Source organism: Dendrobates tinctorius, unplaced genomic scaffold (assembly GCF_039654945.1).
Source record: "Dendrobates tinctorius isolate UK_male_01 unplaced genomic scaffold, ASM3965494v1 ptg000115l, whole genome shotgun sequence".
Lineage (NCBI taxonomy): Eukaryota > Metazoa > Chordata > Amphibia > Anura > Dendrobatidae > Dendrobates > Dendrobates tinctorius.
Genome location: NW_027361783.1, coordinates 2,318,771 through 2,337,186, shown reverse-complemented (window position 1 = coordinate 2,337,186; position 18,416 = coordinate 2,318,771). Strand labels below are relative to the sequence as shown.

Here is an 18,416-nt window from a genome sequence, read left to right as displayed (position 1 = left end):
AAATCTATTGATTAAAGTGTTGAGTAAAATTAGTGTTGTTAGTGGGGAAAACCCCTTTAAAATAACATAGAATAATAATAAAAAAAATCTTGAACCTGGAGACAGTGTAGGTGGAAGAGGCAGAAGAGGAGGTAGCCAAAGCTGTTATTGTGTTTTGTTTTGTTTGTTTTAGGAAAATGATGTAAAATAACACAAAATAAAAAAAAGAAAAATAATAATCTTGAACCAGGAGGCCAAGGTCCAAGTGAAGGAAGAGTTGGAGGCAAATGTGGAGGTGTAGGTAGAAGAGGCGGAAGAGTAGGTAACCAACACTGTTTTTGCTTTTTAAAAAAAAAAATTGCGAGGCCTCAAAACATTGGGAATGGCAAATAGAACAAACAAACTGCAGTGGAGCATAACAATGGCTGTGTGCGGATGGTATACTTCTCTTGTCAGTCAAAGGTCAGTCAGACAAATCCTGTGAGATCCATGCCTGGTTCATTTTAATGAATGCAAGCTTGCTCACATTGGCTGTGATCACACAGTATGACATGCTAAACACATGTGTCAGTAGTACACTTCCCGCAGGGTAGGCCACCAACTCCAAAGAGTAAAGAGCAAGTTTAAGTCCATGTGTCCAATTTGGAGGAACAGACGTTAAATGGGGCAGACCCATCACTCAGTCCGTGGAGACGTGTGGACACTTACTCTTCCACCATATTGTTGAAATGCTGCCTCCTGCTAATACGGACTGTTATGATTGAGTCACCGAGGAGGAAAAAACAAAAATGCTAACTCAGCCCAGAAAATCAGAGAGGTTGGAAACTAGCGGATTGCAGACCCCTAATCCTATCACACAACTAGCAGTAGCCGTGGAGTGTTCCTACGGTGATCCTAGACACCTCGTCACAGCCGGAGATCTAAATAAGCCTAAAGAGAGAAAAGGGAAAAACTGACTGCCCCAGAGCAGACCCCAAAGCAATAGGCAGCCCCCAACATATAATGACGGTGAAGCAAGTTGAAAACACTAACACAGATAGAAAGATAGGATGAGCAAACGATGGGGCCCAAGCTAACTAAAAAGGACAGGACAGAAAAGCTGCTGTCTGCAATCTGAGAAAACCCTGCTAAAAATATTACCAACACAACTGATAAGCAAAAAGGAACCTGAAGTCACTAGACTTCAAACCCTATATCAGCACTCAGAATATTCTGAAAGCAGAGCAAAAGAGAACACTGATCAAGGAATAAGAATCCAGCACACCCCCAGCCGGGGATGGCTGAACTCCAAAACAAGGTAAACAAAACCAAAACTAATAAGTTCAATTGCAGAGCAAAAACTTATCTTTGGAAAGCAGGAATCAGACTGGTCTCCAAGAATTCAGCAGAGAAATCACCAGCCACTCAGAAGGGCATCGGCTGCCTTATATCCAGTCTGAAGTTCCTGTTACCCAGTCACAATCCACCTGATCAGGTGTTTGGTTTCTTTCATCCAAATCAGCCTCACTACCCTCCTTCACCAGAAGAGGGAGGTCCTCGGACACAAAAGGTGAATGAACAGATGAGCTCACAACAGTACCTCCCCCTTGAGGAGGGGTCACCGAACCCTCATCCAAGCCACCAGGCTGATCAGGATGAGCCCGATGAAAAGCACGCACCAATCTTTCGGCATGACTATCAGAGGCAGAGACCCAGGAATTATCCTCCTGACCATAACCCTTCCACTTAACCAAATACTGGAGTCTCCGTCTAGCCAGATGGGAATCCAGTATCTTCTCTACCTCATATTCCATGTTACCTTCAACCAACACAGGATCAGGAGCTGCCGCCATATGAACCACTGGTTCAACAAACCTCTTCAACAAGGACTTATGAAACACATTATGAATCTTAAATGTGACAGGAAGAGCCAACCGAAAAGAGACCGGATTAATAATCTCCAAAATCTTGTAAGGTCCAATAAATCTAGGTTTATACTTTGGAGACGCTACCTTCATAGAGATATTCTTTGATGACAACCAGACCATATCACCCACCTTAAACCGGGGACCAATGGTCCTATGCCGGTTAGAAAACCGCTGGGCCTTTTCCTGGGAAAGAGCCAACTTATCCACCACTTTGTCCCAAATCTGCTGCATTCTTTCCACCACAGTGTCAACCCCTGGACAGGCAGAAGATTCCAGCTGCCCTGAAGAAAATCGAGGATGAAACCCAAAGTTACAGAAAAAGGATGACATCAAAGTGGCAGAACTAGCTCTATTATTTAAAGCAAATTCGGCCAAGGGTAAAAATGAGACCCAATCATCCTGATCAGCAGATATAAAACATCTCAAATAAGCCTCCAAAGTCTGGTTTGTTCTCTCCGTCTGCCCATTGGTCTGAGGGTGAAATGCAGAGGAGAAGGACAGCTGAATTCCCAACTTGGAACAAAAGGTCCTCCAGAATCTAGAGACAAACTGAACTCCTCTGTCCGATACAATGTTCTCAGGAATCCCGTGCAAGCGAACCACCTGTTGCAAAAACAAGGGCACCAACTCTGAGGAAGATGGCAACTTAGGGAGTGGTACAAGATGGACCATCTTAGAGAATCTATCACAAATCACCCAGATAACAGTCATCCTCTGAGAGACAGGCAGATCAGAAATAAAATCCATTGAAATATGGGTCCATGGCCTCCTGGGCACCGGCAAGGGCATCAACAACCACTAGAACGAGAACAAGGCTTAGATCGGGAGCAAGTCCCACAGGACTGCACAATATTTCAGGCATCACGAGACAAGGCAGGCCACCAAAAAGACCGACTCACCAAATCTCTAGTACCAAAAATACCTGGATGACCAGCCAACGCGGAGCAATGAACCTCAGACATCACTTTCCTCCTCCACTGGTCAGGAACATACAGCCTACCACTGGGACACCGCTCAGGCTTATCCTCCTGAAACTTCTCCAGAGCACGTCTCAAATCGGGCAAGATGGCAGAAAGAACCACTCCCTCACCTAAGATGGTAGCAGGCTTGGTCAAAATAGGAGAATCAGCCAAAAAACTCCTAGACAGGGCATCAGCCTTAACGTTCTTAGTGCCCGGAAGAAAGGAGACCACAAAATCAAAACGCGTGAAAAACAAGGCCCACCTGGCCTGTCTCGGATTCAAGCGTTTAGCCGACTCAAGGTAGATCAAATTCTTGTGGTAAGTGAGGACCACAACTTGATGTCTAGCTCCCTCCAAACAATGTCTCCACTCCTCAAATGCCCACTTCATGGCCAATAGTTCTCGATTCCCCACATCATAGTTGCGTTCCGAAGGAGAGAACGTTCGGGAAAAGAAGGCACAGGGGTTCATTTTAGATGTTACAGGATCCTTTTGGGACAAAACAGCTCCTGCACCAGTCTCTGAAGCATCCACCTCCACCTGAAATGGAAGTGAGACATCAGGTTGTCGCAAAACCGGAGAAGTGAACCTCCGCTTCAGCTCCTGAAAAGAAGAAACAGCCTCTGGAGACCAATTCAGCAAATCAGCACCCTTCTTAGTCAAATCAGTCAAATAGTCAGGAACCTCATGCAACTGGGGAGAGGTGGAGAAAACAGGAGTGTCACTAAGAGCACACCGACAACCCCAACTCACCACAGACACAGATTTCCAATCCAAAACTGGATTATGGATTTGCAACCAGGGGAACCTCAGAACGATGGTATCATGCAAATTATGCAACACCAAAAATTTGCAATTTTCTTGATGGTCTGGGGCGACCCGCATTACCACCTGGGTCCAAAACTGAGGTTTATTCTTTGCCAACGGAGTAGCATCAATACCCCTCAAAGGAATAGGCATCCGCAGGGGTGTCATAGGGAAACCACAACATTTAGCAAAATCCAAATCCATTAGGTTTAAGGCCGCTCCTGAATCCACAAAGGCTTTAGCGGAAAATGTGGACAGGGAGCAGATCAAAGTAATTGCCAGAAGAAACTTAGGTTGTACACCACCTACAGCAAATGTGTGTGCAAAACGTTTCTCTCGTTTACGGCAGACAGAAATAACATGAGAGGAATCTCCACAGAAAAAACACAGCTTATTACGTCTTCTAAACTCCTGACGTTGCGCCCTAGACAAAACTCTATCACATTGCATAGGCTCAGACATTTGTTCAACAGGTGGCAGCATTTCCCGTGTAATTTTACGTTCACGTAAACGCCGATCAACCTGAATGGCTAATGACATAGAATCGTCAAGACCAGAGGGAACAGGAAATCCCACCATAGTATCTTTTATGGTTTCTGACAAACCCTTCCGAAAGAGAGCTGCCAAGGCACCATCATTCCAAGTGGTGAGGACCGCCCATTTTCAGAATTTTGACAGTACAGTTCTGCAGAATCTTGACCCTGGCTCAATGCCAACAGGGTCTTTTCAGCTTGATCAATCGCATTAGGTTCATCATACAACAACCCCAAGGCCTGAAAAAATGCGTCCACATTTGTTAGAATAGGATCATCTGGTACTAAAGAAAACGCCCAATCCTGGGGATCGCCGCGCAGCAAGGAGATGACAATTTTAACCTGCTGCGCAGAGTTCCCCGATAAGTTAGGCTTCAAGGCAAGAAATAATTTACAATTATTCTTAAAATTCAAAAATTTAGACCGATCCCAAAAAACACATCAGGAGTGGGGATTTTTGGTTCAGCAGTGTGTGAATGAGCAAGATAGGAGGAATTTCCTCGCACTTCAGCAGCAAGCTGCTCCACACGATCAGACAATTGCTTAAACTCCATCAGAAAAAAAATATTCCTCCTATGGCCTCAGAGAAAAAGAGGAAAAAATATACACACACACACAAAAAAAATTCCGACACATTTTTTTTTTTTTACAATTCTTTCCTGCTGTTAAGTACCCTAGAATCTGCGGTATGGCTGGTGATTCTGTTATGATTGAGTCACCGAGGAGGAAAAAACAAAAGTGCAAGCTCAGCCCAGAAAATCAGAGAGCTTGGAAACTAGCGGATTGCAGACCTTTAATCCTATCACACAACTAGCAGTAGCCGTGGAGTGTTCCTACGGTGATCCTAGACACCTCGTCACAGCCGGAGATCTAAATAAGCCTAAAGAGAGAGAAGGGAAAAACTGACTGCCCCAGAGCAGACCCCAAAGCAATAGGCAGCCCCCAACATATAATGACGGTGAAGCAAGATGAAAACACTAACACAGATAGAAAGATAGGATGAGCAAACGATGGGGCCCAAGCTAACTAAAAAGGACAGGACAGAAAAGCTGCTGTCTGCAATCTGAGAAAACCCTGCTAAAAATATTACCAACACAACTGATAAGCAAAAAGGACCCTGAAGTCACTAGACTTCAAACCCTATATCAGCACTCAGAATATTCTGAAAGCAGAGCAAAAGAAAACACTGATCAAGGAATAAGAATCCAGCACACCCCCAGCCGGGGATGGCTGAACTCCAAAACAAGGTAAACAAAACCAAAACTAATAAGTTCCATTGCAGAGCAAAAACTTATCTTTGGGAAGCAGGAATCAGACTGGTCTCCAAGAATCCAGCAGATAAATCACCAGCCACTCAGAAGGGCATCGGCTGCCTTATATCCAGTCTGAAGTTCCTGTTACCCAGTCACAATCCACCTGATCAGGTGTTTGGTTTCTTTCATCAAAATCAGCCTCACTACCTTCTTTCACCAGAAGAGGGAGATCCTCGGACACAAATGGTGAATGAACAGATGAGCTCACAACATCGGACCATGTCAGAAGGTGGTGTTGGATGTTGTGTTGTGCTGAAGAAGGTTTTCCACATTTTTGCCAGGCTAACCATTCCTTTTGTGGTGGTGCCGGTGCCCTAGCTGTGGTGGCGACTTCCTCTTCCTCCTCTGCCTTGTGCTTCAGTTGAGCCACCGCTTTCAGGTGGGAACGCCATTAGTAGTGCGTCTACCAGCGTGAGCTTGTATTCCCACATTTTCCGATCCTGCTCCAGTACTGAAAATAAGAATTGTATACTGTCATTTTAGCAGGAATCAGCAGCATTTATTGGCTCATGTGTGCCAAGCTGCCCAGAGGCAATGACAAGTTGTCCTCAGTGGGAGGTGTGTCACCTGAGTCATCTGTGCTCCCCCAGCCACGCTCCAGTGATGCCCATGAGCTGCTTTGAGTGTCACCTGCTGTGAACACCACTCCTCCTACTCCTCATCCTTCAAAACTGTCCCCTTGCTGGACAGTAGTGTACTTTGCTGTTGATACAGGAACCCACCCTCCGAGCCATGTGTGCACGACTTGCCTGATAATGGTGTGAATGTTCCTTCTCCTCTTCCTCTTGTGCCATCACCTCTTCTATCATCCCCTGAAGCGTTTTTTCAAGTAGGCATAGAAGTGGGATAGTAACGCTGATGATATAGTCATTAGCGCTGGCTATGTTGGAGTAGTCGAAGCAGAGCAACACGGCACACATGTTCCGCATGGAGAGCCACTTGTTGATCATGAAGTGGTCTTCAGCAGAGCAGCTCACCCTTGCATGCTGCAGCTGAAACTTCATTTTTGCCTTCTGCTCGTACAGCCTCTCCAGCATATACAAGGTGGAGTTCCACCTTGAGGGTAGATCGCATATGAGGCGGTGAGCAGAAGGCAGAAGACAAACTGCAGCACAGATAGAAGAACAGCAGCAGGGTGAGAACGCCAAAAGGCCCCCACTTTCAGCAGCAGCTCTGACATATCATGGTGGTTTTTATGGAAGCTCTGAACCACCAAATTCAGCACATGCATCAGGAAAGGGATGTGCTTCAAACCGGCTAAGCCCAGAGCTGCTGCAAAATTTTGCCCATTATCACACACCACTAGGCTAGACTGAGGTTCACTGCCAACAACCACTCATTGGTCTGTAGTTTCATCCCCATCCACAGCTCATGCGCAGTGTGGGATTATTCCCCAAACAGTTAAGATTCAGAAAAGCCTGCTGTTGTTTCCCCCTAGTTGTGCTGAAGTTGGTCTTGCAGGTATTACACTGACCAGATGAGGAGGCGGTGGAGGAAGAGGAGTAGGAGGAGGAGGGAACATGAACAGGGAATTTTACAGCAATCCTGGGTGGTGGTAGGACATGAGCCAGAACGCCTTACGTCTCAGGCCCAATCACCATTTTGTTTACCCAATCGGCAGTTAGGGAGACATAACTTCCCTGCCTGTGCTTGCTGTTCAAGTAGTGCATGTCTGATTTTGTCAGAAATATGTGTGTGCAGGGCAGGGATTACTCGTCTGGAAAAGGTGTGGCGGCTGGGAACCACGTACTGTGGGACCCCCAACACCACCAGTTTTTTTAAAACTGCCTATCTCCACCCTACGGAATGGCAGCATTTCTAAGGTCTGGAATTTAGAAATGCTGCCATTCAGGAACAGGGCTCGTGGGTGGGTAGGGGGTATTTTCTCTTTCTCTCTAGTGTTTGGGGGATGGACAGCTGAATGATTCCATGGTGCAGTGTGTGGAGTTGCACGGTGACACTGCTGGTGGTGCTGTCACATTCTCTCTTTTCTGTCAGCCAGATGGCCATGTTGTTTGGGAGTGTGAAGAAGAGGCCGAACCTGCAGCAGAATAGGGATCAGTCAAAGCCTCAGAACTTTTCTGTTTTTTCAGGTGTGTAGTCCAATGCAGCTCATGCTTTGAATTCAGATGTCTCGTCATGCAGGTAGTGCACAGGTTCAGAACATTTATGCCTCGCTTCAGGCTCTGATGGCACAGCATGCAAACCACCCATCTCTGTTTGTCAGCAAATTGCCTGAAGAAATGCCATGCTTCGGAGCTCCTTTGAGCTTGCTTTGGTGAGCTCAGCTCGTTGGCATGGTGGGCAGTAGGAGCTAATGTACTAGCTAAGGGCCAGCTGCTGTGCTTTTGCAACCTGCTCCCTCTTTTGCTGTGCAGCTGGGGCAGCGTTGTAGTGAACAGAAAAACCATTACTAATATATGATTGCATTTGTGTCAACAGTTTTCTGTTTTGCCTTGGGAGGAGATAAATAACTTATTATGCTGCCCTCTCCTGCCTTGGTTTGGTATTACAACTTGTAGTTCTATGCTGCCCTCTTCTGCCTTAGTTTGGCATTACTTGTTGTCATGATTGAATTTGATCTGACAGTTTTAAATTGCACAGGGTGAACTTTTTTTACTTTGGCAAGTTCCAAGGTGACTTGACTGTCCCCGGTGGTGGTTAGTGGTATCGCACCTTAGGTTTTCAGTTTAAAGTTCTCTGTAATTATTGGTTCAGGTGTGGGGCTCTATAAATGAGTCTCAGGGTGTGTAATCACTGCTGGTGATATTCATTCCCTATATTCTGAGTTGGTGAGAGCCTGGTGGAAGGATGGAGCTGAGGAGGAGTCCTGTGCAGCTTAGCCAGGGGGGACATGTGTCAGCTATGGTGTCTGGACGAAGGGCTGGCATGGCGTGGTGGGGTCGCAGTGATGGTGTCAGCAGGAAGTGTCTGCATGGACTGGTGGAGTGGCGACTATGGAGAGTGGCACTCACCATGTGGGACTTGGCTGCTGAGCTGGACTCAAGCATGCTTGACTTCGTGTCAGAAGCTGAACTTATCCTTGGGACTCTGTTACTAAGCAGCAGCAACTGGTGGTGGACTCTGCTCCAAGGCTGCACTATGGTGAAGGATCCTGTTATGGTGATGGATCCAGGTGGAGGAGAAGACGCACGCAGGTGGAGGGCTCTGTTGCAGGAGCATAAGCACAGAGCATAAAGCTAAGTGGTGTCCCCCTGTATTGTCTCTTTCCCTCATGTGTGTTATTGGTGCAGTGGTGGGATTAGTTTCCGCACCGGCCTACTCCCTAGTGAGGGTTTAGGGTCAGGGCGAGCAAGGGCTTTGAGGTACGCGTGCGGCGCCCGGTGCGGAACTGGCATAGGGAACGTTAGGAGTGCAGGGACACTGGCTCAGGGGAGCTCAGGAGGTCTCCACTTCCTTCCCTTTTCCCTATTGCAGGGCCCACCATTGTTAATGTTTCCCAGGTCCCCCTTATTATTTAAATTCGCCGTACTGGAGGCGGGGTTTCCAGAATTTATATTAACGTGTAATACCTAAATTCGCCAGGTGGAGGCGGTGTATCCATCTGCATGTTTTATTATTTAAATTCGCCCCACTGGAGGCGCTGTATCCAGGGTCACGTGTTGTATGGGTCCGCCTTGCGGTATCAGCTGCGTCCAGACACACGTGACCATGACACTTGTTTTTCTGATTTGAAAATAAGTGGCAGTTGAAGGTGGTGTGAGAGACTGAAAAAACGTGTTGTTACGTGCGGTTTTGGTGGTGAGAGGAGGTAGGAAATTGAGTCTCCTCGTCTAGGAAAAGCAGATAACAAAAAGTACCTTTTTCTTGGAGTTCCCCGCATTTACAGCAACAAAATGCTGAGACAAGCAAAGGAGCTGCAGAACTGCAGATTATCAGGATACTCCGATCCGATTAAGGTCAGCTAAACCTCCCCCTTCACGCAGCACAGTGAGTTATATGAAAAGTTACTGCCATCCTCCCAAGGCCAGGACCGAGAAAAGGCTTTGACTAACACAATGCTTAAGGAAAATTGTATCTGTTATCCATGACTGTTTTATGGAAAACCATAAGAATTGTTTCAAGCCTTCAGTAAAATTCATCTTTCAAGTTTGCACGGGACCCCCGGTGTATGCTTCTTTCCTCCGCAGCCTCATACCTTGCAGGAATCAACATAACCCTCAGTCTCATATCTCATATATCCGTAAACTCCCCCTTTTATAATTGCCACCTAACCTAGGGATTGCTAGAGCCAACGGAGTCACCGTGACTGAACCACCCTCTGAGATACTAGGCCTGCATCTCACAAGGCAGCATGACAGCGTTACCACCTCCTCTTCCTCTGAACTGCGCACATCACACGGGTGGTCTTTGCTCCATGTGGGCAACTTCTAGGACCTCACCTTTCTCTGAATCATCTTCCACCCACTCCTCACCCCTTTCCTCCTTGCCAATCTGCACACTGCAGAAAGATGCAGCAGTTGGCACCTGTTTTCATCATCATCACCAGAGATGTGTTGCCGCTGACCGCTGACCGTGTGCACTAGCCTTCTCACACTTCTGAGTGCAATGCGAGAAACTCGCGCATCAATACCCGGCACTGCCGCCAGCACTCAGGACCGGAGTGTGCGGATGCACAGAAATACATGCAACCGCACACTTCGGTCTGAGTGCTGGTGGCAGTGCCGGGTATTGATGCGCAAGTTTCTCGCATCACACTCGAAAGTGTGACCCTGGCCTTTACAGTTAGAATCAATAGCGCTCAAGTCCCTAACTTCCCCACTCACTAATAATGAACGTAATTAACCATTAAGATGCTGCATGTGGGTCGCCCTCCCAGGGCTGTGGGGTACTCGGTACCGGGCCGGTGTCGGCGGGATGTATCACAGCAGCGGGGACCCGGTCCGTGGCCTTGAGCGCCCAATTAATAGGGGGAGTTTGAATGGTGGAATGTAGTTAATGGAATAGTTCGTGACGCCACCTGTGGTGTTCGGCAAGTGAGATGTTAAGGCGACGCTGCTTGCAGATCCTCTGGGACTGGTGGTGTGTTGCAGCCAAGATGGTGAAGATCCCCACAGGTGAAGCTGTAGCCCCAGGGCAGTGTAGATGTGGAGTTGAGGAGAGGCACATTCGGTGTGGAAGCTGGTACCCAGATGTAGCAGTGCTGGGTGTGTTGACGCAAGAATCAATGGAGGACACCAGGGCTTGTAGTTCCAAAGCTTTACTCACAGTCTGTAGTGCACACCGGTGCCTGCCTCCGTGCCGTGTCCCCTGGGTCAGAGGCTCAATCAACCTCCAGGTCAGGTGGAATGTTCCCTTCCAACGCTCCGCCAACATGTACCTTTCTGAATGTCTCCTCTTATAGCGCCTTTAAGTGTCAAGATCTTCTAGTACTGAGTTACACTGGAGTTCCTCCTGACAGATGTTCCCAAGAACTCTACTTGTACGGCAGACAGCTGTAGCCTGCTTCAGGGACTCCTCACTCCTGAGTCCTGGCTCACTATCCAAGTTGCTGTTGTGCCCCCAAGTCTTAGATGGGAGTAGTGCATTTACAGCCCACTACTCCACCGGTGTCTGCTGCAGGACATTAGCATCCATACAACCTCTGGGACCGGGCCCCGGCCTTGCGCTTAGAACTTCTAGTCAGGGTTCTCTCCTAACCCACGTCCTCTCTGTTCCCTTTTACTCCTTTGTTCCGTACTAATCTCTCTCTCTTATGGAAGATCAGGTTTCAGTTCAATGTCTTCCTCCTTCTTTCCTTTCCCGTGCCAGCAGACCCAGGTCACTGAGGTCTGCTGCAGCACCTCCTTCCTCATTCCCTCTCTCAGGGATCTTCTTTCCTCACTCCTCTGAGTGGCTTCCTCTCCCAGACTGACCTGTAATCCTAAACATTCCTGCTCTTTTATGTATTCTCAACTCCACCCGCCTCCCAGCACGTTTCGTGTTCCATGCAGGGAGCCACCAAAGGTGCTCTGCTACACTCCAAGCAGGGAGCCGCAATGTGGCTTTGCTGAACTACTGGGTTGTGTGGGGTGCGAGTGTTGGAGCGTGGTCAGGAACTTCCAACTTACCTGGATGGTGGGGCACCACATCTCAGGAGGAGGTGCAGTACCTCTGTGGCGACTGAGCCTCAGGGGCGCCACACATGAGCTGCTAGTGCAACATTGATGGTTTCAAGGGTCCAGCATAACAGCTGAATGCTATGGATAGGAAGAAGGAACTTTTGGATAGGGATAACTTACTAATTGCTGGTGTTGCAGAGTCCGGTGTTGATTGGAGCCCAGGAGCGCACACTCTTCTTCCACCTCATTTATTGTGTATGGGACTGCTGGAAAAAAATCTGTACATTTGAAATCAATGAAAGGAGTGAAGGTTGAGAATGTGCACATTCATTCCATTTAAAATGTGGTTATACAGGTTTTTGGGTGTCCTGACAGTCGAAAAAACAGCAATCTATTAGATAGGGGATAACTTTAAATTCTGGGCAAACCCATTGAATATACTTCTAAATTGCATTCAGAGGTGAAAATATACTCAAAGCTGGAATCACACATATTTATGTGACAAAAGATTATACTTTGACAGGCCTGTGTACCACAATGCAGTGGAGAAAGCTTAGCAAAACCTTGCCCAAATAGCTTTTTGGTGGATGCTCCATGGTGTTTTGGTGGCATTTGCACAAGTTACAAAACAATAACTTAAAGAAAGATACATGCAGATACATACAGTGAATGAAGAGAAAAGCCGGGGTATATCCGCGCTAGACCACAAGGAACCAACCGAAGATTCAAGCAAACCTTTATTCACACTCAAGCCAATGCGTTTCATGGCCACCTGGCCACTTCATCAGGGCAACAATCCTGTTGTTATTCAAAAAATAAGCCCTCACTCAACCCGAGATCTTGAAAAATGGAGACGCTACGGGTCTAGGAAAATAGCGCAAATTTATTTTTTTTTATCAAATTTTGGAATTTTTTTTCACCAATTAGATATAAAAGAACCTAGACATGTTTGGTGTCTATGAACTTGTAATGACCTGGAGAATCATAATGGCAGGTCAGTTTTAGCATTTAGTGAACTTAGCAAAATAGCAAAGCAAAAAACAAGTGTGGGATAGCACTTTTTTTTGCAATTTCCCCGCACTTGGAATTTTTTTCCCATTTTCGAGTACACAACATGTTAAAACCAATGATGCTGTTCAAAAGTACAACTCTTCCCACAAAAAATAAACCCTCACATGGCCCTATTGATGGAAAAATAAAAATGTTATGGCTCTGGGAAAAAGAGGTGCGAAAAACGAAGATGGAAAATACCTCCAGGGCTTAAGGGGTTAAAGTAATCCCTTTCGTGGGTCACTTTCGCAAGACAGTATTTTCCCGAAACAAAAAGTAAATAAATAAAACTATTGAAAAATATAAATGTCAGAAGATCTTTGTAATCTTTTTGTTGTCAGTTTCTCATATTAGACACATTCCACTTCCAGGATCATTGTGTTTATTGGCTCAAATGTTGAATGCATTAATGTAGCAGCTGCAGTCAGAGATTCCCGGACAGCCGTTCTCAGGGAGCGTTGTGGCTTATCAGCGTGTAACATTGCATCATTTTACTGTAAGGTTTGGCAAAGGATTTGAAGAGTCAAATTCAAGAAAGAGATTTCAGACTTCATGCAGTTTCAATTCCTCTCACTAGGTGGCGATCAGGATCTATTCTTCGTGCTTAGGTTGTGCAAATTGGGATCCGTGGGAAACCACTTACCTTAGACAGACAGTTTTGTCAAATCAGTTTTACATTAACTGAATTTCTGCTGGGATTATTTTCTTGAAGGTTATTTTAATAATGTGGAGTTGCTCACCAGAACTACATTAAAAGTGTAATTTACAGTTTTGTAACATAGTAATGTTCCTAACGCCTCTGTCCGTTATCCTTAAAGCTACGTTTCCACAATAAGCTTTGGAAAGTTTTTGATGCTGCGCAGTTTAACTGCTGCAAAAATACAATTGCAGCAAAGTGGATGGGACGTATAGAAATCTCCTGCCCGCTGTGCTTCTTTTTAATGCAGCGTAAACTCACCTGTGGTGCCTGTATCAAATCCGCAGCATGTTTCTATTGCGGGTATGCTGAGTATTTCGGGCAGATTTTCCCCATAGATTTGCATTAGATACGGAAAATCCGCAGATAAAAAACGCACATGCACTTTAAGTGCATTTCCGCAGCAGAAACTCATCAAATATGCATATAATCCTCACCCAAGTATGTCAATTTAGTTTTGTCAAATATCAGGAAGATTCAAAGACAAAGCAGCTTATTAAATGCACAACACACCAAAACAGCGAAAAATGCAAAGTCAAAAATGCGTACACAAAAGCGCAAGAAACATAATTTAAATAGTAGGTGCAGAAATCTGCAACATCAAAACTATCTAAAAGACACCAAAAGCTCATTGTGGGAACATAGCCTAAGCTTGTGCAAATAATCATAAAAGACAAGAAGTAGGGGTCACATAATTAAAACTAAATTACTTATTTTTTATTTTTTTTATAGGATGGTGGCTGCAGTTGCCCAGGAGATGTCGCCAAGGCTTTTGGTAAGTTGTGTGACATATATATACAGGTGCGTCTCACGAAATTAGAATATTATTAAAAGTTAATTTATTTCAGTTCTTCAATGCAAAAAGAATGCTTGGCTCTTTTGGCTGGTATGCGTGGCTCCCCATCCCCATCCTTGTATGCATGGATCCTCATCCCTATCCTGGTATGCATGGATCCTCATCCCTATCCTGGTATGCATGGCTCCTTATTCCCATCCTGGTATGCATGGCTCCTCATCCCTATCCTCGTATGCATGGCTCCTCAATCCTATCCTTGTATGCAGGGATCTTCATCCCTATCCTGGTATTCATGGTTCTTCATCCCTATTCTTGTATGCATGGCTGCTCATCCCCATCCTGTTCTGCATGGCTCCTCAATCCTATCCTTGTAAGCAGGGAAAAAATAAACCATTCTACTTACCTTCCCTGCACCCCCTCACATCATCTTGTTCTGATGTCAGCAGCTTATTTATGCTTGTAAGCAGCGCATGGCAGCGACTTACAAGCAAAGCACAGCTACCGGAATACTCACTGCTCTCCACGCCGATACTATGTGTGTAGAGAGTGAATATTAATTTCTCTGTAATAGCAGGCACAGTAGTCGCAGCTGCCAGCTTCTTGCAGCAGCTGGGTGATCACGTGTGACCGCTACTTAAGGGAATTAATATTCACTGCGCTCCACACCCATGGGAGTGGAGAGAAGTGAATATTAATTTCTCTTAAGTAGCATGCACACGTGATCACCCAGCTGCTGCAAGAAGCTGGCAGCTGCGACTACTGTGCCCGATATTAAAGAGAAATCAATATTCACTGCCAGCGCTTTAGGCTCCTGTGACCTGGAGCTCTTCAAAACAGCTGACATGTGCTGGGAAAGATGTGGGCTCAGCACCAGAGCCCACATCTCAAAGGGAGGGATTCCGACGTGGGCATACTATTACAACAATGAAACATATTCAAAGGTATGCAATCATATACAGATCAAAATAATCCAAAAATCAATCTATTAGAATGGACTATTATGCAACCACAACCACAGAATACAAAGAATGCAGGCAAAGAGCCATGAGAATTTTCACAGTGAGGCACTGTCCTTCTGTTACCAATAAATAATTCTTGTATCTTCGCAGTGATCCCTGCAATTTTTGTCAGTAGCTTTTCTCTATCTATTTCATAAAAACGCAACATGGGCACACAGCCTAAGGCTGGTTTCACACTAGCGTTTTTTTGGGCAGCGCATCGTGCGCGTACATGCGCATGCATCCTGAGCCCCTATCTTTAATATAGGTGCGCATGGTCTAGCGTTTGCATGCGTTTGTATGCGTATTTGTGCGCATGTGTTTTTTTGTAGTGTGCGCCTAGGCGCGCCGGACACACCCTGTTGCATTTTTTGTGCGTCCATTACAGTCTATGGGAACGCTGTCGTGCGCATTGACATGCGCACACCTGCGTTTAAAATTGCATGCGTTTTAACATGGCTAGAAACTGGTTAAAACGCATGTGCATAAAATAAGCAAACGCATGATGCATTTTTTGCATGCGTTTCTATTGAGCACGATGCGCAGCACTAAAAAACTCTAGTGTGAAAGTAGCCTACGACCCTATGACATTTGCTCCCTCACTAAAGATGGTAGCCTAGTAGCAGTGCCGTCTGCAGGATGGGCCTCGGGGATCTGTGCTATGGGTTAACTGCAAAATCCTCTAATAGAGTGATTTAAAAAAAAAATGATTAAACTACAAAGTCCTGTGTTATAATCAAATAACTTTTGAAAATAGTGGTACTCTTTGAGTATATGCATGTTTGGCTAAGAATATTTTTTACAATTGGTTTTCATTAAAATAGTCCATTCCTTTTGTGGAGTAAACTATTTAATATGTTGTTTGACATTTTGAACATTTATCTATTTCACATCTTTCCTTTGTTTGTCCAGGAGCTGGAGCAGATTTTGTAATGCTAGGAGGAATGCTTGCTGGTCATGATCAGTGTTCAGGAGAAGTCACTGAGAAGAATGGGAAGAAGGTGATGCTTTTCTATGGCATGAGTTCAGACACAGCAATGAAGAAGCATGCCGGAGGAGTAGCTGAATACAGGTATTATACATAAAAAAGAAGATCTCTTACCATTATTTGCTTTTTATCAGAAAATGATTCCACAATAACCTTACTCTGTGTTTACTCCCTTTTCAGTAACAATGCCATGCAACATGGAATCATACCGTATTGTTGTTCTTGTGTTGCTGTTCAATAAGGTTTAACCTTTAAGGGTATGTGCACATGTTGCGGATTATTGTGGATTTTTCCACATGGAATCTGCATATTTTGGCAGAATCTGCAGGTCAAAATCTGTGCGTTTTTCCTGCCGATTTATTGCGGATTTCGCCTGCGTTTTTACATCTGCGAATTTCTGTAATGGAATGGGTGTAAAATGCTGCGGAATCCGCACAAAGAATTGACTTGCTGCGGAAAACAAACGGCTGCGTTTCCTGTGCACAGCGGGTTTTTTTCCCCATAGATTAACATTGTACTGAAAATCACTAGGAAATCTGCAGCGAATCCGCAGCGGTAAATCCGATGCGGATCCGCAGCAAATCCGCAATGTGTGCACATACCCTAAAAGTTTGTCCTCGCTGTCTGCCTCTATAGCTCTGATATCAGTAAGCCCTCCCTACTTCTTCCTCACTGAGTATCTCAGCTCATGTCTTGCATTTCTAGTTCAGAAGAGTCTTTTTTTACCTACGTAATTGTGCATAGCTAAAAGAATTCAGCTTGAAAATAAACCTTCTGGAATCATCATACATGTATCTGCAGTCGAGTCAAGCTATCTGATGAAATCTCTTCATGTGAGTACTGGTACATAGAGACACTCTAGAAACAAAGTCTCAAGAGCCCCACACTTGCAGCCCAGTTATGGAGTCAGAATACGCAATTCTCACCCCCAAAACATCTGCACTTCCGAGTCATTTCATCCTCAATTCCATAGGGCAGTTTCACACGTCAGTGTCTCCGGTACGTGTAGTGACAGTTTTCTCACATACCGGAGACACTGACACACGTAGACACATTCCAATGAATGTGTCTATGCAGATGTCAGTGTGGTTTCACGGACCGTGTGTCCGTGTGCAAAACACGCTGACATGTCCGTTTTTGTGCAACAGCACGGATCACACGGACCCATACAAGTCAATGGGTCCGTGTAAACACGTACCGCACACGGATGCTGTCCGTGTGCGATCCGTGTGCGTTTTTAAAAGTCAAAGGGTTAACATTGAAACTAATTTTTCCAATACACGGACATGGACACATGGACAGCACACGGATGGTACACACGGATATACGGATAACACACGGATGTCACACGGATGGCCTACGTATCCACACGGACACACGGATAGCTCCGGTACTGGTTTTTCTGGTACCAGAATTATCTGGAGGTGTGAAACTGCCCTTAAACAGCTTTGTTTTTTTTCTATCTAGAGGACTTCAAAGTCTTTTCTTCTTTCCATGGTCTAGGTCCAAGTATACATTTATAAAGTGATTGGAAACAAAGTCAAGCTTATAAGGAGCATGCACATTTTGATTTTTTTTTTTATCTTGCAGCTTTTTGTTTCCAAATATCTTTCTGTGCATTCTTTTTTATAGCAGATTTATGCTTTTATCACATTACAGTGCATAGTTTCACAGATCATGTCCTTCCAAGTTTCCTTCTCTAACCACGATTTGCGATGTATATGAATAAACAAAAATTGCTAACAAAAATACAAGACATATTTAACAAGAAAAAAAAACAAAAGACTAGAGAAAATAAAAATAATGAGGACTCGAATGTTTAAGCTTGAAAATAACCTGTCGTCGGTTGCTTACAGCTTTCCATGATTATTTCATCCTATTTACGTGACTTTCTGAACACAGACCCATGGCATTCAGCTGGGCGAGCCTATATTCTTTAGACAACTGTTTAAAAATGTTACAAGTGTATGAAAAAGATACTATTTCTGGAAAAACAGATTTTTTTTATCCCACACGTCCTTTTTATATTGGCTTTGCAATTGTTCATTTAATACAGTCTACTAAAGATCACATACTAATTTAGTCTGTTGGAAAAGATTCTTGTGGACCTTGACTGGCAGGACAGCACAGTTTCCATTCAAGTATCACATTAGGAATGAGCTATGGGTACATAGAGTTCTATGGACCTTTACTTTGTTCATAGATACGTTAGATGACGATAAAAACTGTAATGTAATATTTGCCACAACCATTAAAGTGTTGCATATATAAAGTATGAGAACAAAAAAGTCAACATTGTTTTAACAGAACCCGACGCTCATAAC

General features: G+C 44.9%; 1 protein-coding gene across 1 annotated transcript in view; it reads left to right on the top strand.

Annotated features, from left to right (window-relative positions):
* The window catches only part of GMPR (guanosine monophosphate reductase), a 137,134-nt gene that overhangs the window by 56,364 nt on the left and 62,354 nt on the right, over positions 1-18,416 (top strand). The window contains exons 7-8 of the mRNA XM_073589944.1: positions 14,043-14,085; positions 16,017-16,176. Coding sequence (XP_073446045.1) covers positions 14,043-14,085; positions 16,017-16,176 — 203 coding nt within the window. The remainder of the gene's footprint in view (positions 1-14,042; positions 14,086-16,016; positions 16,177-18,416) is intronic.